This window comes from Anguilla anguilla, chromosome 16 (assembly GCF_013347855.1).
Source record: "Anguilla anguilla isolate fAngAng1 chromosome 16, fAngAng1.pri, whole genome shotgun sequence".
NCBI lineage: Eukaryota > Metazoa > Chordata > Actinopteri > Anguilliformes > Anguillidae > Anguilla > Anguilla anguilla.
In genome coordinates, this window is record NC_049216.1 from 14,002,906 (window position 1) to 14,020,806 (window position 17,901).

General features: G+C 43.8%; 1 protein-coding gene across 2 annotated transcripts; it reads left to right on the top strand.

The window, feature by feature from the left end:
• The first annotated feature begins 631 nt into the window (after positions 1-631).
• LOC118215681 (endophilin-A3-like) lies at positions 632-17,475 on the top strand. Of its 2 annotated transcripts, XM_035396625.1 has the most exons (10): positions 634-866; positions 9,497-9,565; positions 9,750-9,822; positions 9,977-10,120; positions 10,619-10,752; positions 11,826-11,984; positions 12,491-12,594; positions 12,816-12,937; positions 13,369-13,407; positions 15,511-17,475. In XM_035396625.1, exons 1-10 carry the CDS (start codon positions 822-824, stop codon positions 15,714-15,716), a joined length of 1,095 nt encoding a protein of 364 aa, XP_035252516.1. In that variant the 5' UTR covers positions 634-821; the 3' UTR covers positions 15,717-17,475. The 2 variants fall into 2 exon arrangements, with proteins under 2 accessions (XP_035252517.1, XP_035252516.1); XM_035396626.1 differs by lacking the exon at positions 13,369-13,407 and having other exon boundaries at positions 632-866.
• Positions 17,476-17,901: the final 426 nt, after the last annotated feature.

Genomic DNA, 17,901 nt, shown 5'->3' on the forward strand with positions numbered 1-17,901 from the left:
ATCTGAAATGTCAAAGAATTTTCTATTTGCTCATTTAATTGAATGGGTATGTGGCAAATAATAGCTCCTGAAAGCTGTCATGAAGCTTTCAGAAAGTGGCTCATTAGTGGGCACTTCATAATGTCCTGACAAACACACAAGCTATTAAAGCATATTTTTAATGCTGCTGCATGACTCTGTCTGTAGCTTCATGTGCGTACGCCTACTGGCTCCTCTCGACAATATATAACCTTCATAACTATTAAGCACAAAGGCTGTCTTTCCCTATGTCGTACCATTGTAGAATTCTTGGTAATTTACGGCAAAAATACAAATATTTATCCAATGCTTACACTAAAGGTGAAGTGAGATTATGACCAACTAACCATTAACGGTAAATAATTTATTTCGTTTTGATAGATACATAGATATTCACCAACGTGTAAGTAATATCAGGTCGTTGTTATCAAACGTTAGAAAATTTAGGATTTGAATATCTTTAATTATTCATGTTTATTGACCTTTAATTGATGTTCCACAGCAGGAGGTATAGGTGATTCCTTCCTCCCTCCTAACGGTCTCTAGCTCACGAGTCCTCATGATTATGCTTAAACATTTCGGCCAATCGCGTTAGTGAAGCTATGACGTAGCTCCGTATCTTGGAATTTACTCTTTTACACGAGCCTGTGATGGTAGTATCGACAGAACGAATGGTCAGGTTGGAGAGAGCGGCTTGTGTCTGTTAGCTGAATTTACCCACGATTTAAATCTTCTTTTAGGCCCTTTACAATCTCTGCTGTCTATAATTACACAGTTGCAGTACGATATCTGTTTTATTAAGGATGTCGGTAGCCGGGCTAAAGAAGCAATTTCACAAAGCCAGTCAGGTAAGCCAGTCACCACAATGGTCCCCCTTTCCACCACAATTGGCGTCAGTTAAGTTAGCTGGCTAACATTTTAGTTATGGGTATATTTGCTTTTGTACGTAGAGATAACATGCAAACAATACATGGGACAACACCGCAGCTGTTGTTCTGTGTATTTTGCATGCTGGTTTTGTAAATATGGTTCTGTTATAACCTACAAGGATTAGAAACATTGTTAGCAAATAGTTAGTAAGCTACCGATGTATATTGAACTTGTTTATTTGCTAACGTGAACTAAAGCTGTGAAGCAGGCATGCTAGGTACTAATTGGCCAAACGCTGCGGTTGGCAAACGACGTTTTTCCACGCGGTGAGACACTTATCAGTTTGTACCCGATAAATAATCGCCAGTGGAACTGCAATAAATTAAGTAAGCTCATGGTTCCAAAATAGTTGTTACATATCTAGTCAAGTGCATAAATTGCCGTAGGCTTCTGCTTAGTATCGTGCCAAAGAAATGCATACATGCGCAACTAGCTAGCTAAATATCGATAACTTTTCCAGATACATACGCTAGCCGTAGTAAACTAGCTAAATGATGCATGTGAATGTAAAATGTTAGCGTTGTCGTCATGATCTATTTTTCGTGATCCATGCAATTATTGTGTTCGTTGAGATGAGCTGAAAGCAGAATCAGGCCATTTGATATGCTTGCACAACCTGTTGTTCGTGTCTGTGGTCGCCGCGTATTTCATTTACGTTAACGAACGGGTTAAATTCAGCAAGACCATCTGGGTCCGTAGAACATCCGAGTGTAGCGAGCTAGTACCTACCACTAAGGCCTTGGGAAAACAAATGCTTTATAACGCTGTAATTTATTGTGTATAATATTTTTTCAGGCAAGGGTGTTCATCGGCCACTGTATTTTTAAATACCCGTTTGGATTTTACCTTACGTTTCATTTATTATGCCGGTCCCTTGTTTGTCTCTTAATTAATTTCTAGTTTTCCTGTCGTGACCGCAAGTCAGCATGTTCTAAAGTTTTTCAGACGGGACATATTATATTGCTGCAAGAATTGGCAAAAACAAAGCTAGTGTTCTTTGGAGAAAGTGCTACGCGATTGCGTCATTGGAGTTGCTAGAACTCCAGGGAGGGTATTGTGGCCACCAGCTGTCCAGTGTGAAAACATTGCGCTTTAAAGAATAAATATATGTGTCTGAAAACGCATGGCGTGAAACTTAGAAAAACACCTGACACTGAAAGCATTCTTTGCTTGCGCCGTCATCCATCTGAAGTCCGAAAACCTGCTAGGTTTTTCAGCCAGAGTCACCACTGCACTGGGAGGCAAGTAGTGCCTAACTGACGAAAACCCTTCACCCTTCAGTAATGCTATGGTCAAGTATTTGCTGTCAGTCAGTCAGCAACAATACTGTCACGATTGTGTTTCAGACCATGGGGCACATCACTGCGTTGAGAAGAGAGCTTATGGAGCTTTCAATATGTACTTCATGTATCATTTTGATATATTTGTGGAGTGAAGGTCCATCAGATTTGTGTGCACATCATAGCTGCTGCCTTCTCCAGAAAATATAATTGAAGATAAACCTAAGGACTGATCCAGTAGTATATTTTTTCCGAGAAGTCCTGTTAGCTTTTGTTTGGCTCCATTTTTTTAAAACTTTTTTTTTTTTTTTAAAGCATTTTCTCATAGTCATGTATATATTCCCTTCCTGGATTCGTCAGTGCTGTGTTCTCATTTGCTGCTGTGAGTCATAAACAAACCCATTAATAATCACACAGATCAAGTTTGGCTGTGCTGATTACTAGCTAAAAGGTCATAGATTTTTGGAGGCTGTGGATTTGAATTCCTGGTTAAATACTGGTTAAGTACACCACTCAAAGGTATGAATAATGTACTTACCCTCATTTGAGTCAGTAAATATCCAGCTGTGTAAATCGATGATATCTATGAATTAAATAAGGGTATTTTTCAAAATCAGTGTCATGTTTGTTCTCATTGGTCAGAAATCACAGAGCTTTACTTGTGATGGTGTACACGCTGTTGACTCCTGACTCAAAGAGAATTTAGTCCAGATGCAGTGCTTGGAAAGCACGTTGTTTTGATCCTAGTTTGTTCTGAATTGGGTAAAATGTCAGCTATGATGTTAAATGAGCCTGGAATTTTTCCTCCAGGATAAACACACTCCCCACATGCCATTGGGAGCTGATAAATGCACTGAAGGCTGCTTGTGTAATTCAGTACAAATGGCACCAGGCCACTTGGCTTAATTAGAGCTGGACCTGGACACCACTGGTTGTGTGTCTGCACAGAGTGAGCCAGCCCTGCTTTGCTATTCTGTTTCACTGAATCAAAATGGAAAGAAACAGCACAGCAGAGAGAGATGTTAGGCTAACTTACGAGGGATTCTGGAAACATTCACCCAGATGCAGTGTCACAGTATTAACCATGTCAGAGGCATGTGCCGCGGCGTGGCCTAAAGGTTGACAGGTAATGGGAAGGTTGCAGGTTTGAATTCCAACTGTGGCTCTACAGTCTCTGCCTTTCAGCAAGACATTTAAGCTTGAACTGTTTCGGTACTGAATGAACTGTCTGAATCGTGTGTAGAAACATGAGCCCTGCTAGCTTCGGTACATAAGGGTGTCTTCTAAGCAAATCAATAATAGAGTGCAATTGCAAAATTCCTGCAGTGCGTTCCCATCTGGCACTGTGTGCTGTGCTCTGCTTTGTGTTCTGGGGACGGGCCAGGGAGGGAGCCTTTCCCTCTCAGTATGCCTGTCACCACTGAGTGCATATCTGTTACCAAAGATTTATGCATTTTAATCTGACTAAAGTTTAGGGATGGTGATTGTCAATTATTTCACAGATCGACTGATCACATAACGTGCTCAATTCCAAATCAATTCCAAACATGGGGAAGAATCTATTTTAGGATGCATCTTGGCCGGACGGCGCCATTCGTATAGTCCCAGTGCTGCCCTGACATTTCTGGTTGTATTAAGGTCGCACAGCAGTTTGGACAAAGAGGAGAGCAGTAGTGCAGCTGGCACTTGGCACATGTTTCTAACACCACCTTAAATGGCTACAAATGAACAATTAATGGAGCAATACTGTGCCAACCCGACAGCTCTCAGTGTTTGTGTACAGCCCTCCCTTCCCTGCATCTCTGTACTGCGCCTCAAATGATGAGATTGGGACAGGGTACATGTTCCCTGGAGTGCATGATCAATAAAGGAACAGGACTAAAGTTAATATGCATGCTGGAATCATGTTCATTCTCTCATTTGGTAATTGTGACTAAAGCGTTTCTCGTTGATGCAAGTAAGCAGCCAGTTTCATTCGGGTGAGATGGGAGCTCGTTCCCACCTCTGAAACCATGTGACTTACTAAAATATCCTTTGTGTGAAAGCGCAGTGATGTGAGGAGTTGTTGCGGAATGTGTCTTTAAGACAGAGTGGAAAAAGTATGCAGTCTGTCCTTCGTTTGCACCATGGGGTCTCTTGTCTTCTCTGTGCTGTCAAAAATAAAAATATCTGGACAGATCAGGTCCACTTTCAGCGAGACAGACTACGCAGACACCTGTGTCAGCAGGTCTGGGGATATATGATATTGCACACTAAGCTGAACCGTGCTGCCAAATCCTTTGTGTTTGTGTGTGAGTTTGATTTAGCACCTGGCACTCGCTCTGTGGGCAGTAAACTGACAGGAAAACATGACCATTCAGAGGAGTTCTGCTTTTTTCTGCCAGCGTACAACTCAGACCAAAAACAAGATCAAAATCTAGCAGTAGCCTACTCTTTAAAGGAAGGGTTCCCAAAAATCTAGCAATACTCTTTAAAGGAAGGGTTCCCTTACAGGAGAAGAACTCTCTTAACGGCATAAGCAAGCTATGGAAAGCTATCCCTCCATAGGCTCCATGGGATCTGGGCCCTTGGAGACCAAGTCTATACCAGAATCCAAAACTCAAGTTTAGAGAATGTATGTAAGTCAAAAGAGCTGATTTGGGGATATTGGGGCGGTTTTTACGGTGCTTTATTAACTGTCTCCAGCGATTGTGATCTAGTGTGCTGTGTGGTCTTTGCAGGTTGCTGAATTTTAGTGTGACTTTAAAGGGAATTGATGGCCTAGGCCAGCATGGGAGCCTTGAGCTGTAGCCACTGCAGTGGCCCCAGAGGCCCCAGGGTGGTCTGTGCTGTCCATGGTGCTGCAGCAGTCCTGTGAACGAGGTCATGTCCTGATGTCAGAGCCCCCGGTGCTGTCCATGGTGCTGCTGCCCTCGGTCTGCTGGAGCACCAGGGTCGCTGGATGGACACACAGCCAGCTCTGGTGAAATACAGCCTTTGCCTTCTCTGTTCAGTTTCACGGTTGCGTCATGTTTTCTTGTGTCTTGGTGATACACATATTTCAAGACATTACATTCCCATCGGAACCACACCCCCATCAGTGACCAAACAGGCTGGAAGGTTTTGTGAGGCTGTTGGATCTTTCTGTTTCAGTTGTACTGTACATCTGTATTAATGTTGTGAGAGAGTGTCCTTTTCTATTGTATCTGCTGATGTTCAGAAATGCAATCTGAGTGGCATTCTCTGCTCTTGTCCTGTAAAATCAAACCAGCCTGTACATTTAAGTCTGGTTTTCGCTAGCTGCATAGCACTGAAACTGCCCTTCTTAGGGTTACTGAGGATTTATTGGTGGCTGCTGATTCAGGCGAGAGTTCTGTTCTGGTGCCGCTTGACCTTAGTGCGGCCTTTGACACCATTGGTCATGCTTTTCTGATCAGTGGATTAAGACAGTGGATTTGTATTTCTGGGACTGCCCTGGACTTAGCTCATCTTAGGGGTGTGCTCATGTACAATTCAGCAAAGCAGTCTCAGGTTTTAATGTGTCTTTTTATTTACTTTGGATGGACTGGCTACACATGCCTTCTGGCCTGCCATTCTGTTGATTTTGCACAGGGGAGTTAGAGAACAAACCAAACAGTTAGCCTGCTTGGACATGGTGAGAGTGCCCAGTGAAGACAGGAGAACAGGATCCACCCTCCGACAGACGTGCACTGTTCACTTCTCCCCATTAAACATCAGCTTGTGATGCTGCCGAATGTTTCTGTAATATCACTGGGCACCGGGTGGGTGAAAAATGAGATGCAGGCTTCCCACTCTGCTGTGCCAGCGATGACATAATGCTCACATGCTGTGTGACACCCCTGGGAGGGAGGGGCGATGATGCTTGCTGTTCAGCTGACCCGCTCCTTCGCTTTTCATTGCCGTTGTCTTTGTGTCTTGGCATGTGATTCCAGTCCCGGCCCCGTCCTGTGGAGAGGAACACACCTGTAAGCACCTGGACTGATTAGTTAACACAGCCCAGGTGCGTGTGCTCTCTCCACCTGCAGGCATGGCTGAGGGAGACCCACTTCTGCACCGGGCTAATTGACACATTAACAAATTCTGGTTAAGCCAAACCCCCCTTTCCCTCTTTTACATGCTGTTCATGAGCCATTGAAGAACACTGCATATCATACTGAAATCAGGTCTACTTGCTCAATGCCCATTTTGTTTTGTATCTTAGAGACAGTGTATGTAAGTATGTGCCAATGAAAGGTTATTTTTATGATGATTGGGTGCACACGCACTTATAACTACGTGCTGACTAACAACAATAAAACACGGATGAAGGCAGTGGCATGTAATGTACCACTCCGATTAAACTAAATTAATAGTGTGAACTTGTGCCCTGTCATTAATAATAGGCTATATAAATTTGCATGCAGGGGCCTGAGAATGTCTCCTCTGTTGTATCCTTATTATGAAATGGTATAGATGAAGTCTCCAGAGACGTCCTGCTGTTGCAGCTGTCTGCAGGCTCCCACTCTCCCTGTCACACAGCCCGTTCTCTCTGACCCGACTGATTGGAATTTTCTAACTGCTGAAGTAGAATGCTGCCATGAGCCAGGAGCGGGTTTTTTTAGTTTCTCATGAAGTTCTGTGTTTGGTGAGGTTGCTGCAGGACTGTCATATTTGGCTGGGGGGGTGGGGGCTTGATTGCCTGAGTGCTGGGTGGGGCATGTCTCTATGATGAACCTAGACCAGCTTTAATCCAGCTTCTGATGGCCCTGTACACACACCTGCTTTAGTCACAGGTGATGCATGGAGTGCGTACGTGAGCATGGTTATTGTTCTAATGCCCTCTGTTGCTGGTGACTGTTTTACGCACTACAGTTTGCGCAGTAACACTGCAGGAGAAGGAGTGCTGATCAGAGGAGAGACTGGTAACCAGTAGGTGCCTGTTGAACAGCTCATGAGCCCGCCTCCCCAGCATTGCTCAGCTAATGATGGGGCCCAGGCTGAAACTGAGGAGCGCTAGGGCCCAGCCTGTCCTTGAGATGATTACATTTCCTGACTGAGTCAGCCGGAACATGGAGCCTCTTTGTCTTAATGAATGTAACTGGAGAGCCACGTTCAGTCATAGTCATAGGCCACACAGTCCTGCCCGCTCTGTCTTCCTGTGCGTTAGACTGCTGTTAATTAATGGGACCGTTACATAAAATGCTGCTGCGCCTTTCTCAGGCTAACTGAAGGCCGCCTTTGCAGGAAGCTCCTGTCACTATGGCGATGAAGGAAGAGGTGGTGTTTAGCTGCATCATGTGCGGACAAACCCACAGCCACATTGTGAGATATATTGTTGTCTTTATTTGCTGCTCCAGATCTCCATTATGCTGAAATATGTTTTTCTGTCTTGCTCTTTCTCTGAGAGATTGCTCCTCAGGGTGGCTTTCCCATAAAGGGTGTTTGGAGTTGGAATAAAGATTCAGTAAACAAATCAAAATGCCATTTGGAGCCGAGTGAGTGTTTTACTGCTGTCAAACGCCATTGGCTGTCCTCTAGCAGGCCGCACCCCTGCGTTGTGGCACAGTGGCCAAAGCGGTGAGCTGTGAGCTGAAGGGCCAGGTTGCTGCAGACGGCAAGAGGGTAACCATTCTGGAAACCATGTTGTCCGAAGGGTTTCTCTGTTTTCCATTTGTCCTCCAGATGGTTTCTTGTTGACCTTGTCCTCAAGTGTTTATCTTCCAGCTACACATCTGCACCTCTGTGACCCACATATCCTACACATTGCTTTTCTGCTTGACACATTGCCTCCAGATTTTCTTCTAGAAGCATGTCCCTCAGATGGCTTCTCTAACCCACATGCCCCTCAGATGGTTTCTCTAACCCACATGTCCCTCAGATGGTTTCTCTAACCCACATGTCCCTCAGATGGTTTGTTGCTTTATTCCCAGTAAAACCACAGCTGTGTCACACTGACCCATTTGTGACTGGCCCAGCTGGCACTGCAGAAAGCCTTATTTATTGCCCTTTTACTGTGACACATTCATATTCTTAATCTTACTGCTGCAAAAGAATGGCCTCCTGTACTATGTGAAATATTTAACCTCCTCACACAGCGCGGTGTGACCTGTGAGCCACGCTGTGTGTGTGTGTCACACTGGGTTAGGTAGCTGTATGTAGGGTTGGTTGCATAAGTGTTCTCAGACTGCCGGACAGAAATGTCTGTGGGTTTAAAGGGACCCGGACAGACGCTGTACCGGTTAAACAAGCACACTTTCACATGGTATTGCGATACTGCCATGTCCTTAGTTTTTATTAACCTTTAAGCTTAGCCTATATACAAACATTTCTGCAAAAACAACAACAAATTATTGGCTGTACATTAATTGGAATGCTCATCTAATTGGACAGTTTTGAAAAAACAGAAAAGCACAATGAATGTTACTGGATTGCTTTTGATGGTGGAGTGCCAGATTCAGGGCATTTTTGCTCATTTGGCCCAGTGTCAGACCCAGTTAGTATTGAATATTTGGTCACATTACTCTGAATCAGACTCTGTGGATACTCTTGTTTCGGTAAGGCAGTGCATTGTTTCGGTAAGGCAGTGCATTGGAAACATCACAGCATTTAACAGTGATAGCATTGTGCTCAGATTGCACCAGGATGGTGTGTATATAGCAGTGTGGTGAATTTTTAGGCGGCAATGTGATGCATGTAGCTGTGTGATACCAGTCTTGTATGTATTATAATGTGGTGCACTTAGCATTAACAGCATTGCTGTACACCAGTGTGGTGTATATATCTGAGAGATGTAGCCTATATACCAGTACCAGATACCAGAGTGCTGCAGACAAGTGGCAGTATGATTGTAAATCTGAATGGGTTCACAGAAGAGCACTTCACAACTGCATTTTGAAACCAATCTCGGCCTCAGTTTATTGCAAGATTAATGCTTTCATTGGTGCCTTTTAAGAGGCGTGAACATGGAATGAGTCTAATTTATATAAACGGTCCCCGTGTGAGAGGGTGGGGGTGGAAGTAAAGCTGCTTCCACACTAATGTGCTGCATTGGAAGTTTGGGAGTGACCCGAGAAGCTGTTTAAGTGCTGGGGGAGGCCGGTGATCGAGGGCAGAGGTTCTCTGCCCATGGTGTGAAATCGCAGCAGTGCGCTGACAGGGTGGCAGGCCGCTAATGATTGGCTGCCAGGAACCGGAGAGAAAGCCTTCGCATTTCCCCTAAGCGTTCGGCTTCTTCAGATTTGCACCAATCCTGACGCTCTCCCTCTGTCTGCCTCTGACTGCACGTACAGCTATTCAGTGAGAAGATCAGCGGTGCTGAGGGGACGAAGCTTGATGAAGACTTCCTGGAGATGGAGAGGGTAAGGGGGTGGGGTTGTAGGGGTTTAGGTGTTTAGGAGTGGGGGGAGGCCAGGTGCCCTCTCATGAGAAATTTTGGTTTCCTTTGACCCACTTGGTTTGAGCTCTGTCTCTTTGCTTTCTGCTAGTGATGATGACAAATGTGTTTGCGTGCACATATTTTGCTAACAGCTTTTTTCCCCCTAGAAAATAGACGTCACCAACAAATCTGTTTTTGAACTGTTGTCCAAAACAACAGAGTACCTTCAGCCAAACCCTGGTAAGACATTCTTCTGATTCTTCTCACAGAAATGTCTGTATTACAGTACATTGCGTTTTACAGAATAATAAAAACTTTTAATTCATGGCTTTTTGATCTGTGCTGTACTTCCTGCTGTTATTGGCATTGTGTTCTGTCTATGATTGGCTGGCAGCGTACAGGGCCAGACTGGGCATGCTCAGCACGGTGTGTAAGATCCGAGGACAGGTGAAGACCACGGGGTACCCCCAGCCCGAGGGGCTCCTGGGAGACTGCATGCAGCGCTACGGGCGTGAGCTGGGGCCGGAGTCTGCTTTCGGTGAGCTGGGAGTGTGTGTGTGGTGTAGAAAGTTTCTCTAATGCAGGGCTGCCCAAGGGTGTGACAGTTTGGCCTGACCAACCACAGAGGTGTAAAATAATGAGAGAAATTGTTAAAAAAAAAAAAATAATAAAATAAATAAATAAAAAATATATATATTGACTAAGATTTTGTGTGTAAACACAAAAATACCTGCATATAGGAATAATATATTGGTTTTATTTTAAATATGGCTGTCCATAACATTATCTTTGATGGCCAAGTTGAACCATAGGTTGTTGTCAAATTGTGCCTGCTGGAGTCGTCCTGCAGGAGGCACTGCAGAGGAAGTGTGTGCACTCGGAGGTGATGAACATGTCACTGTACCATTGCTTTAAGCCTTAGGGTTAATAAAGTGTGCCAGTGCAGGTGAGGGCTGTCCTAAGAGGTGCTAGGTCCCCCTGTCAGTGAATCTGGGAGCCTGTGGTGATGAGATGGTGGTTATTTGTGCCCCTGTAGGGGGCGCTCTAGCCGATATCGGCGAGGCCATGAAGCAGATGGCGGATGTGAAAGACTCGCTGGACATCAACGTGAAACACAACTTCATCGACCCTCTGCAGACCCTGCAGGAGAAGGACCTGAAGGAGATCGGGGTGGGAAACAACACACCCCAAAGCACAAATTACAGCAGAGACACGCCAAAATCAGGGCACAGAGCACAGCAGAGACACGCCAAAATCAGGGCACAGAGCACAGCAGAGACACCCAGAAATCAGGGCACAGAGCACAGCAGAGACACGCCAAAATCAGGGCACAGAGCACAGCAGAGACACGCCAAAATCAGGGCACAGAGCACAGCAGAGACACCCAGAAATCAGGGCACCACAGTAGAGTGTAATGAAAGTTCTGGCAGTAGAATAATGTTTGTGTTCTCTAATTCTTTAATGTCTTTCTATCAGATTTAGCTTGGGTGCTGTGTAATGAATACGTATGCAAATTCAATTAGCCGATTATTGCCGGAGATTTGCTGTACGCGCTCTGGGCTGTTTGCCCGCTGGCCGGTCCGTGTTCCTCTGTTTATTAAACAGGCCGCCGTTACCCCAGCAGCGGAGACGGAGCAGCTGCAGGCCTGACTGCCTGTGACATACGAGCCGTTCGGTGGAGCCAGGGGGGAAAACGCAGTTAACACGAGCGTCAGGCCTTCACCTGACCTCAGCTACACAGAGCTGTGTGCACAGTCGCACTTCTCATTTTAATGATCTCATCGATCATTTCAGTGGCACCCGGCCACACTTGTGCCCCACAAATCAATTGGCGGTGATTGGTGGGAGCTACAGAGGAGAGGAGTGTTTTTTTTTTTTTTTTGGGCAGGATATTGCATTCATTTAGCAGGGGGCTCTTATGCAGACCCACTTGGGGGGAAATACAATGCATGAAAACCTAAGTTCATCCACTTGAGTTATATGAGCACCAGAGACAGACCTGGCTGAAACTCTGAAAACCAGACTGTTATCATGCAAAATCACGAAGGGACTAAACGCTCTGCTGATAGAACTTGCTCTCCCTGGGCAGTGAATGATGATACTTAGAGGAGAGTAAGGCGGAGGAGTGGCTGAAGACAGGCTACCGGTTCTTGGTAGGAAGTTTGCGCTTTAATAGCAGTAATGTGAGGAATAGTTATGGCAGCCGGGTATGATCGGCCGTGTGTCTGTCCGTGGCTCCACAGCACCACCTTAAGAAGCTGGAGGGCCGCAGGCTGGACTGCGATTACAAGAAGAGGCGGCAGGGCCGGGTTCCAGAAGAGGAGATCCGACAGGCCGTGGAGAAGTTTGAGGAAAGCAAGGAGCTGGCTGAGAGAAGCATGTTCAACTTCTTAGAGAGTGACGTGAGTAGAATGAGATCGGTGGGCGCTGTGCATCAGTGGTGGTTGAGGGGAGGTCCCCCCTCATCCCTGTGAAGCGCTTTGTGTTTGAGAAAATTGCTATTTAAATGCAAGCCATTATTCTTAAAGGTTTGATTCCCAGATGGAGCACTACCATTATACCTGAGCAGGATACTGGAGCTGTGCTACTTGTAAATATTAGGTCTGCGTACCAACATAAATTTAAGTTCCAAGAAATATGTCTTTCAATAAAGGTTGAAGATACTGCGTGCCTTCATTTACTTTATCAGGTTGATCTCATAGTCTCTGCTTTAATCAAAAGCATGGTATGTTGCACTGAAACTTAACTGATACTGATGTAACATTAAGTTTAATTTACTTGTGTCCTTTATATAGAGAGATTTATCCCTTAAAGACAGGTTGAGATGCTTCAGCGGCCCTCCTGATACTAGGTCACTTCCCAGGTTGCTGTTGCGCAGTCACTGACTCTGGTTTGATTGGTTGTGCAGGTGGAGCAGGTGAGCCAGTTGGCTGCATTGATGGACGCTGCCCTGGAGTTTCACCGACAGTCCCTGGAAATACTGGAAGATCTGAACAGCAAACTGCACAACAGGTACCCACAAAGCGCACACATGCACACTAATACACACTGTGCACGTATTTGCATGCAGATAAGACGCATGCAGCGAAACACTGCACATCAGCACACACACTGCATGAACATCCATACACACACAAACACAAACACAAACACACACACACACACACACACACAGAGTATGAAAACCCACACACATGCAAACATCGTTCTCATGACCTTGTTGTGTGTTGCAGGATAACTGCAGCGAGCACCAGGCCTAAGAGAGAGTTCAGGCCCAAGTCTATAATGAACAGCTTCGAGTCCGATACCACACAGCCCAACGGGATAACGCACACACCATCTGTCAAATCTACAGGTACAATCATACACCATCTGTCAAATCTACAGGTACAATCATACACCAGCTATCAAATCTACAGGTACTGTCACACACACCATCTCTCACATCTACAGGTACAGTCACACACCCTCTGTCAAGTCTACAGGTATAGTCACACACCTCTCAATTCGACAGGTACCATCATGCACGCCATTTCTGAAATCTACACATACTGTCTCACAAATCTACAGGTACAGTCACAGTCTCTCAAATCTACAGGTACTGTCACACACACCTTCTCTCAAATCTACAGGAACTGTTACACACTCCTTCTCTCAAATCTACAGGTACAGTCACACACACCGTCTGTCAAATCTAAGATTACCATGGATCACCCTTCTCTTTTTGTGTTTCCTGTCTGAAAACGTGACTTTGTATTATGTTAATGTGTTCATCACTCATTGCAGATCATGCCCAGATCATCCAAAGCTCAGCAAATGGGAAAGGTGGGTGTCTCAGTGTTAAGCTCACATCCATTTCACAGCCTGGACTCAGTCCTCACACTTCAGAGTTTGTCAAATTTCAATGGAAGTACTGTACCGTTGGTTGTGACCCTCTTGCAAAAAAAGTTTTATAATAATGCATGTGGTTAAGGAGGGACTGAGAAAAGTAATAGATCAGTAAATATAATACAAAATGGTGGCCAATCGAAGATGGTGCTGACATATTTATGTTCCTAATGAGGGCTTTTGTCATTGTAGCAATCTTTTTTGTGAATTTTAAAATATTTTTGGCTGGACCGCAACAGCGGGGCCAACCCTACAAACGTCTGTGACTGACTGACTGACTGAGTGAGTGATAAAGTTACACCGCGCATGTCTGTGACGTCGGCCGGTTCGGTCCAGCCATATACTAGGTTTTAACCTGGTCTTGTTTAATATTTGGATGTCAGTGCTTGAATTGGGCTAAAACTTTTGATGTAACTGGTAATACACATCAAGCTTCATAACTTTGTCAAACGGTTTTGGAATTATTAGCATTTTTTGGATAAGCAAATTCATTGGATTGTCATTCAGCCATTTCTGACACAACCACTTGGACTAATACCTATATAATGGTGTCTGAGTGAAGTAAAAGACGAAAAGGGTGCGATTAATGTTCTTGTAAGTTCATTCCAGCTGTGGCTAGACCCACTTGTGCTAGTTCTGCGGTGGCTTTGTTCGAGCCAATCAGCGTCATCTTCCGTTCCCTTTAAAATCACCTGCATTTGCCCCTTGGCGGATTGTATGGAAATCTGGTCACTTTAATTTAAAAAAAGTAAAGAACAAAGAATATGGTTAAAATAGTTCAAATGGTGAAATTTGAATTAATCTTTGTTTTTTAAATTGCATAGAGAAAAAAAAAAAAATTAATTCAATGCATTGGAATCCCCGGACACCATAATTGAAAAAAGTTGCAATGCATTAAGGTGATTTAAAATGTCCAAATAAATAGAGTGTTCCCTGGACAAAGTTTTTGGCTTTTGAGGACTGTATGTAATGGTCCACCTGACTTATGCAAACATCTGAAGCGCGTCCTCAGTGTTCTGGACCTTTTTATTTGACTACAGTGCGTGTTTTTGTGAGTTTTCCATTGAGTATCTATTCACGCACTATATACATGTCATCAGACATGTCTTTAACAGATAGCCATGGTCCCAAAATTGGCTATTGGCCAATTTTATTTGTCACTACTGCAATTGTCTAATTTGGATCATGTTTTATTTTTATTGCGTATTTTTGATATACACAATAATATTTCACATTTCAATCTTGATATCATTATGCCTGCTTGTGCGTGCCCCTGTGTGTAACAGATAGGCGGATGCACAACGCACATACACCCGCCTATGTAGGCACATTACTATCTTAATATTGCAACCTTAAAATAGCAATGCAACATGACTTAAGACCAGGTTTTGGTTAGTCATAACACAAACGCTTTCGGCTGCATCAAAATAGCAATATGCAGACAGTTACCATGACCACACCTCACTTTAAGACCAACCCGCCCACGGGGGCGCAAGGTCTTTTGCTGTTTTAATCTGATTTCACAGACTAACCAGTTTCGTTTGGTAATTTGAGAATGTGGCCAGTTAAGCCATTTGTCCTCACTTCTCCCTTCCCCTCCCCTCCCCTCCCCTCTTCCATGTTGTCCAGCAGAACCCCTCACCTCCATATCTTTGTCATGGCCAGAGGGCCCAGACAAGAACACTGAGTCAAACCCTGCTCCAGAGTCCTGGCCCTTCAGCTTCACATATCCCCTAATCTATATATCACCTGTTCTAATGTGTTTGGAGCTGTCCATTGGCCCAGGCTTGGTTGTTGACCAGATTTATGGTCAGTCTCAGGCCAAGATATAGGCCTGTAATCAATGAACGTGATCATTTAGAGCATAACGTCCCTCAGCAGCTCCCTGATTTCCGGTGTACATGTGTCTATTTTTTGTTACATTATTTCTTTATATAAATGTAATCTAGTGGAAGGGAAGCTATTCTTTACCCCTGGAGGAGTGCAGTGGTGTTTAAGCTGTGGGCTGAATCCCTTGAGCCGTCTGCTGTTTCCCTGCAGGTTTGGAGGCGCAAATGGACCAGCCCTGCTGTCGGTCGCTCTACGATTTCGAACCCGAGAATGAGGGGGAGCTGGGCTTCAAGGAGGGGGACATAATCATCCTCACCAGCCGAATGGATGACAACTGGTATGAAGGCATGATCAACGGGGAATCTGGCTTCTTCCCCGTCAGCTACGTGGAAGTGATCGTACCTCTGCCTCAGTGAGCCAGTGTAGAGTGACACACTCACTCTCTCTCTCACACACACTCATACTCTCACACTCACACATCCTACAGCTCAAACGCCCCGAGACATTTCCTTTGCGTCCTCCCTGCACATCGACAGGTACCTTTTGGACGACCTTAAGCGTAATCGCCGTTTGAAATCTCTTCATTTTAAAATGGGGAATTGCACTAAAATGGGGAAAAGATGGTATCCTCTATGCGGAAAGGCTGAAGACTTGCCCGCTGCATAGTATTAAGTGTTTCAGAAACAATTATTTTTAACTGTGGAAGTACTAATTGCAGTTCTCTGAATTTCTTGAGTCTGCTCTGCCTCTCTGAATGTGTTCACTGTGTGAATCTGTTCTGAGTGAGTCACAGAGACTTTTACAGACTCTGTGTTACAGATGGTTAGACCTTATCACCTTTCTCTTTCAAGTGCTTTCTGGTGCCATATTGTTTCACTGAAGCTTTAGAATTCACTCCGGTGGATTGCACTTTCTTCCCCAGAAGTCTCACTTTGGTTTCAGTGCTTCAGGGGGAAAATCAGTCGGCTGCTTAGCAGATGTACAGATCAGTGTGGAATTGAGTGTACCTGGTAAATGTACTGCATTGGGTAGGAAAGTATAGCCTGCAGTATAATCACAGTGTGCTGGGTTGAAACACAGATGCTAATGAGGTGTAGCTTGCCGTCTTGTCCTCGGTGCCGTCCTCCTGTGCTTAATGATGGCATGCTGCCGTCCTGTGAAATGTCTTTGTGATCCATTGTGTTTAATGGACAAACATTACCTCTTCTTTCAGGCTGAACTTTGAATGTACGTCTTTTGAAAGCGCCAGGAAAGACCACTAATAGGAACTACAGCCCTTAAAGTTGTATACAATTGCTTTGATTATTTATGCTTTACCAATATGTAAGTTACATTTATTTTTGCGTAATGATTATACTGTCTCTCTGTTTATCTTTAAACAGTGTTATAAGGACGCGTCCTGTTTCATGTGAGGAAGGACTGGGTGTCATTGGGCACAAAAGTTGCATTTGTACACATATTCCTTCAATTGCTTGATCAATTAAGCAAAAATTGATCATCGGCAACAATAAATAAGTTGAAATGGATCAACTGCATTTTAATGAATGATGGTATTTTAATAGTTCTAATTAAATATTTTAAGAATGAAAATATTTATGATGGCGTTACATATTTTAGACTTCATTCTGTGAGTGAAAATATTAGGGACATTGTATCAGGGTGAAACATTTGTATTACTGAGTTAAAGAAAGCACAGATCTTTTGTCTGATAAAAGACAATTTGATTACAAATGGAAGAATGAATGCTCTTTGAATGTGGTGAACACAGGGGGTGTGTCAGTCCAAATGTATAATTTGATGTAATGTGTAATATTTATGAAATATTACCTTGACCTTGGTTCTCCAAGAGCGCATAGCCACCTGTTGATTTCTGATGAAATTTCAGGAGCTTTGACAGAACTCTGCAGTTGCTGTATGCTTGTAAGAGGATAAATCAGCGGGAATCCAAATTCTACACTTCTTTGTCTGTGAATGCTGAGGTGCACCAAACGTATTTCTGTGCTGAAAATATTCCAGGCTTTGTACTCAACTCTCTTGTTCTAATGTGTTTCTTTTCCCACAAACTGATTTGATGGGGAAAAAAAGTACAATATTTAAAACCATTTTAGAGATGTTGTAACTGAGTATTTGAATGACTATATTGAGTAAATAAATGACAAGAAACTTCTGGCCATACTCTCTCTTTCTTGGTTTCATGTGTGATGTCATAAGTCCTCAGAAGCTCCAAGATCAGTCTAATGTCAGCTGAGCACAGAAGATGTGCACACTTTACTGGCATTTAGCAGATGCTGTAACCCAGAGCTGCTTACAATGCACACGTAAATTTGAAGATCTGGGATCGATGTGCAGTAATTCCCTAGTAGGGGGGAAAAAAAAAAAATAATAATAATAAACTTTATTTATATAGCACCTTTCATATCATAAAATGCAGATCAAAGTGCTTTTACAAGAGAAACAATAGAAATCAGTACCACAGGTATTAAGATAAGAAAAATAGTAATAAAATAAATTGATAATGATAATAGCAGAAATGAAGCAAGTTAAAAAAAATAATACTAATAATAAAGAAAAAAAATAATACTAATAAAAATAAAGATAAAA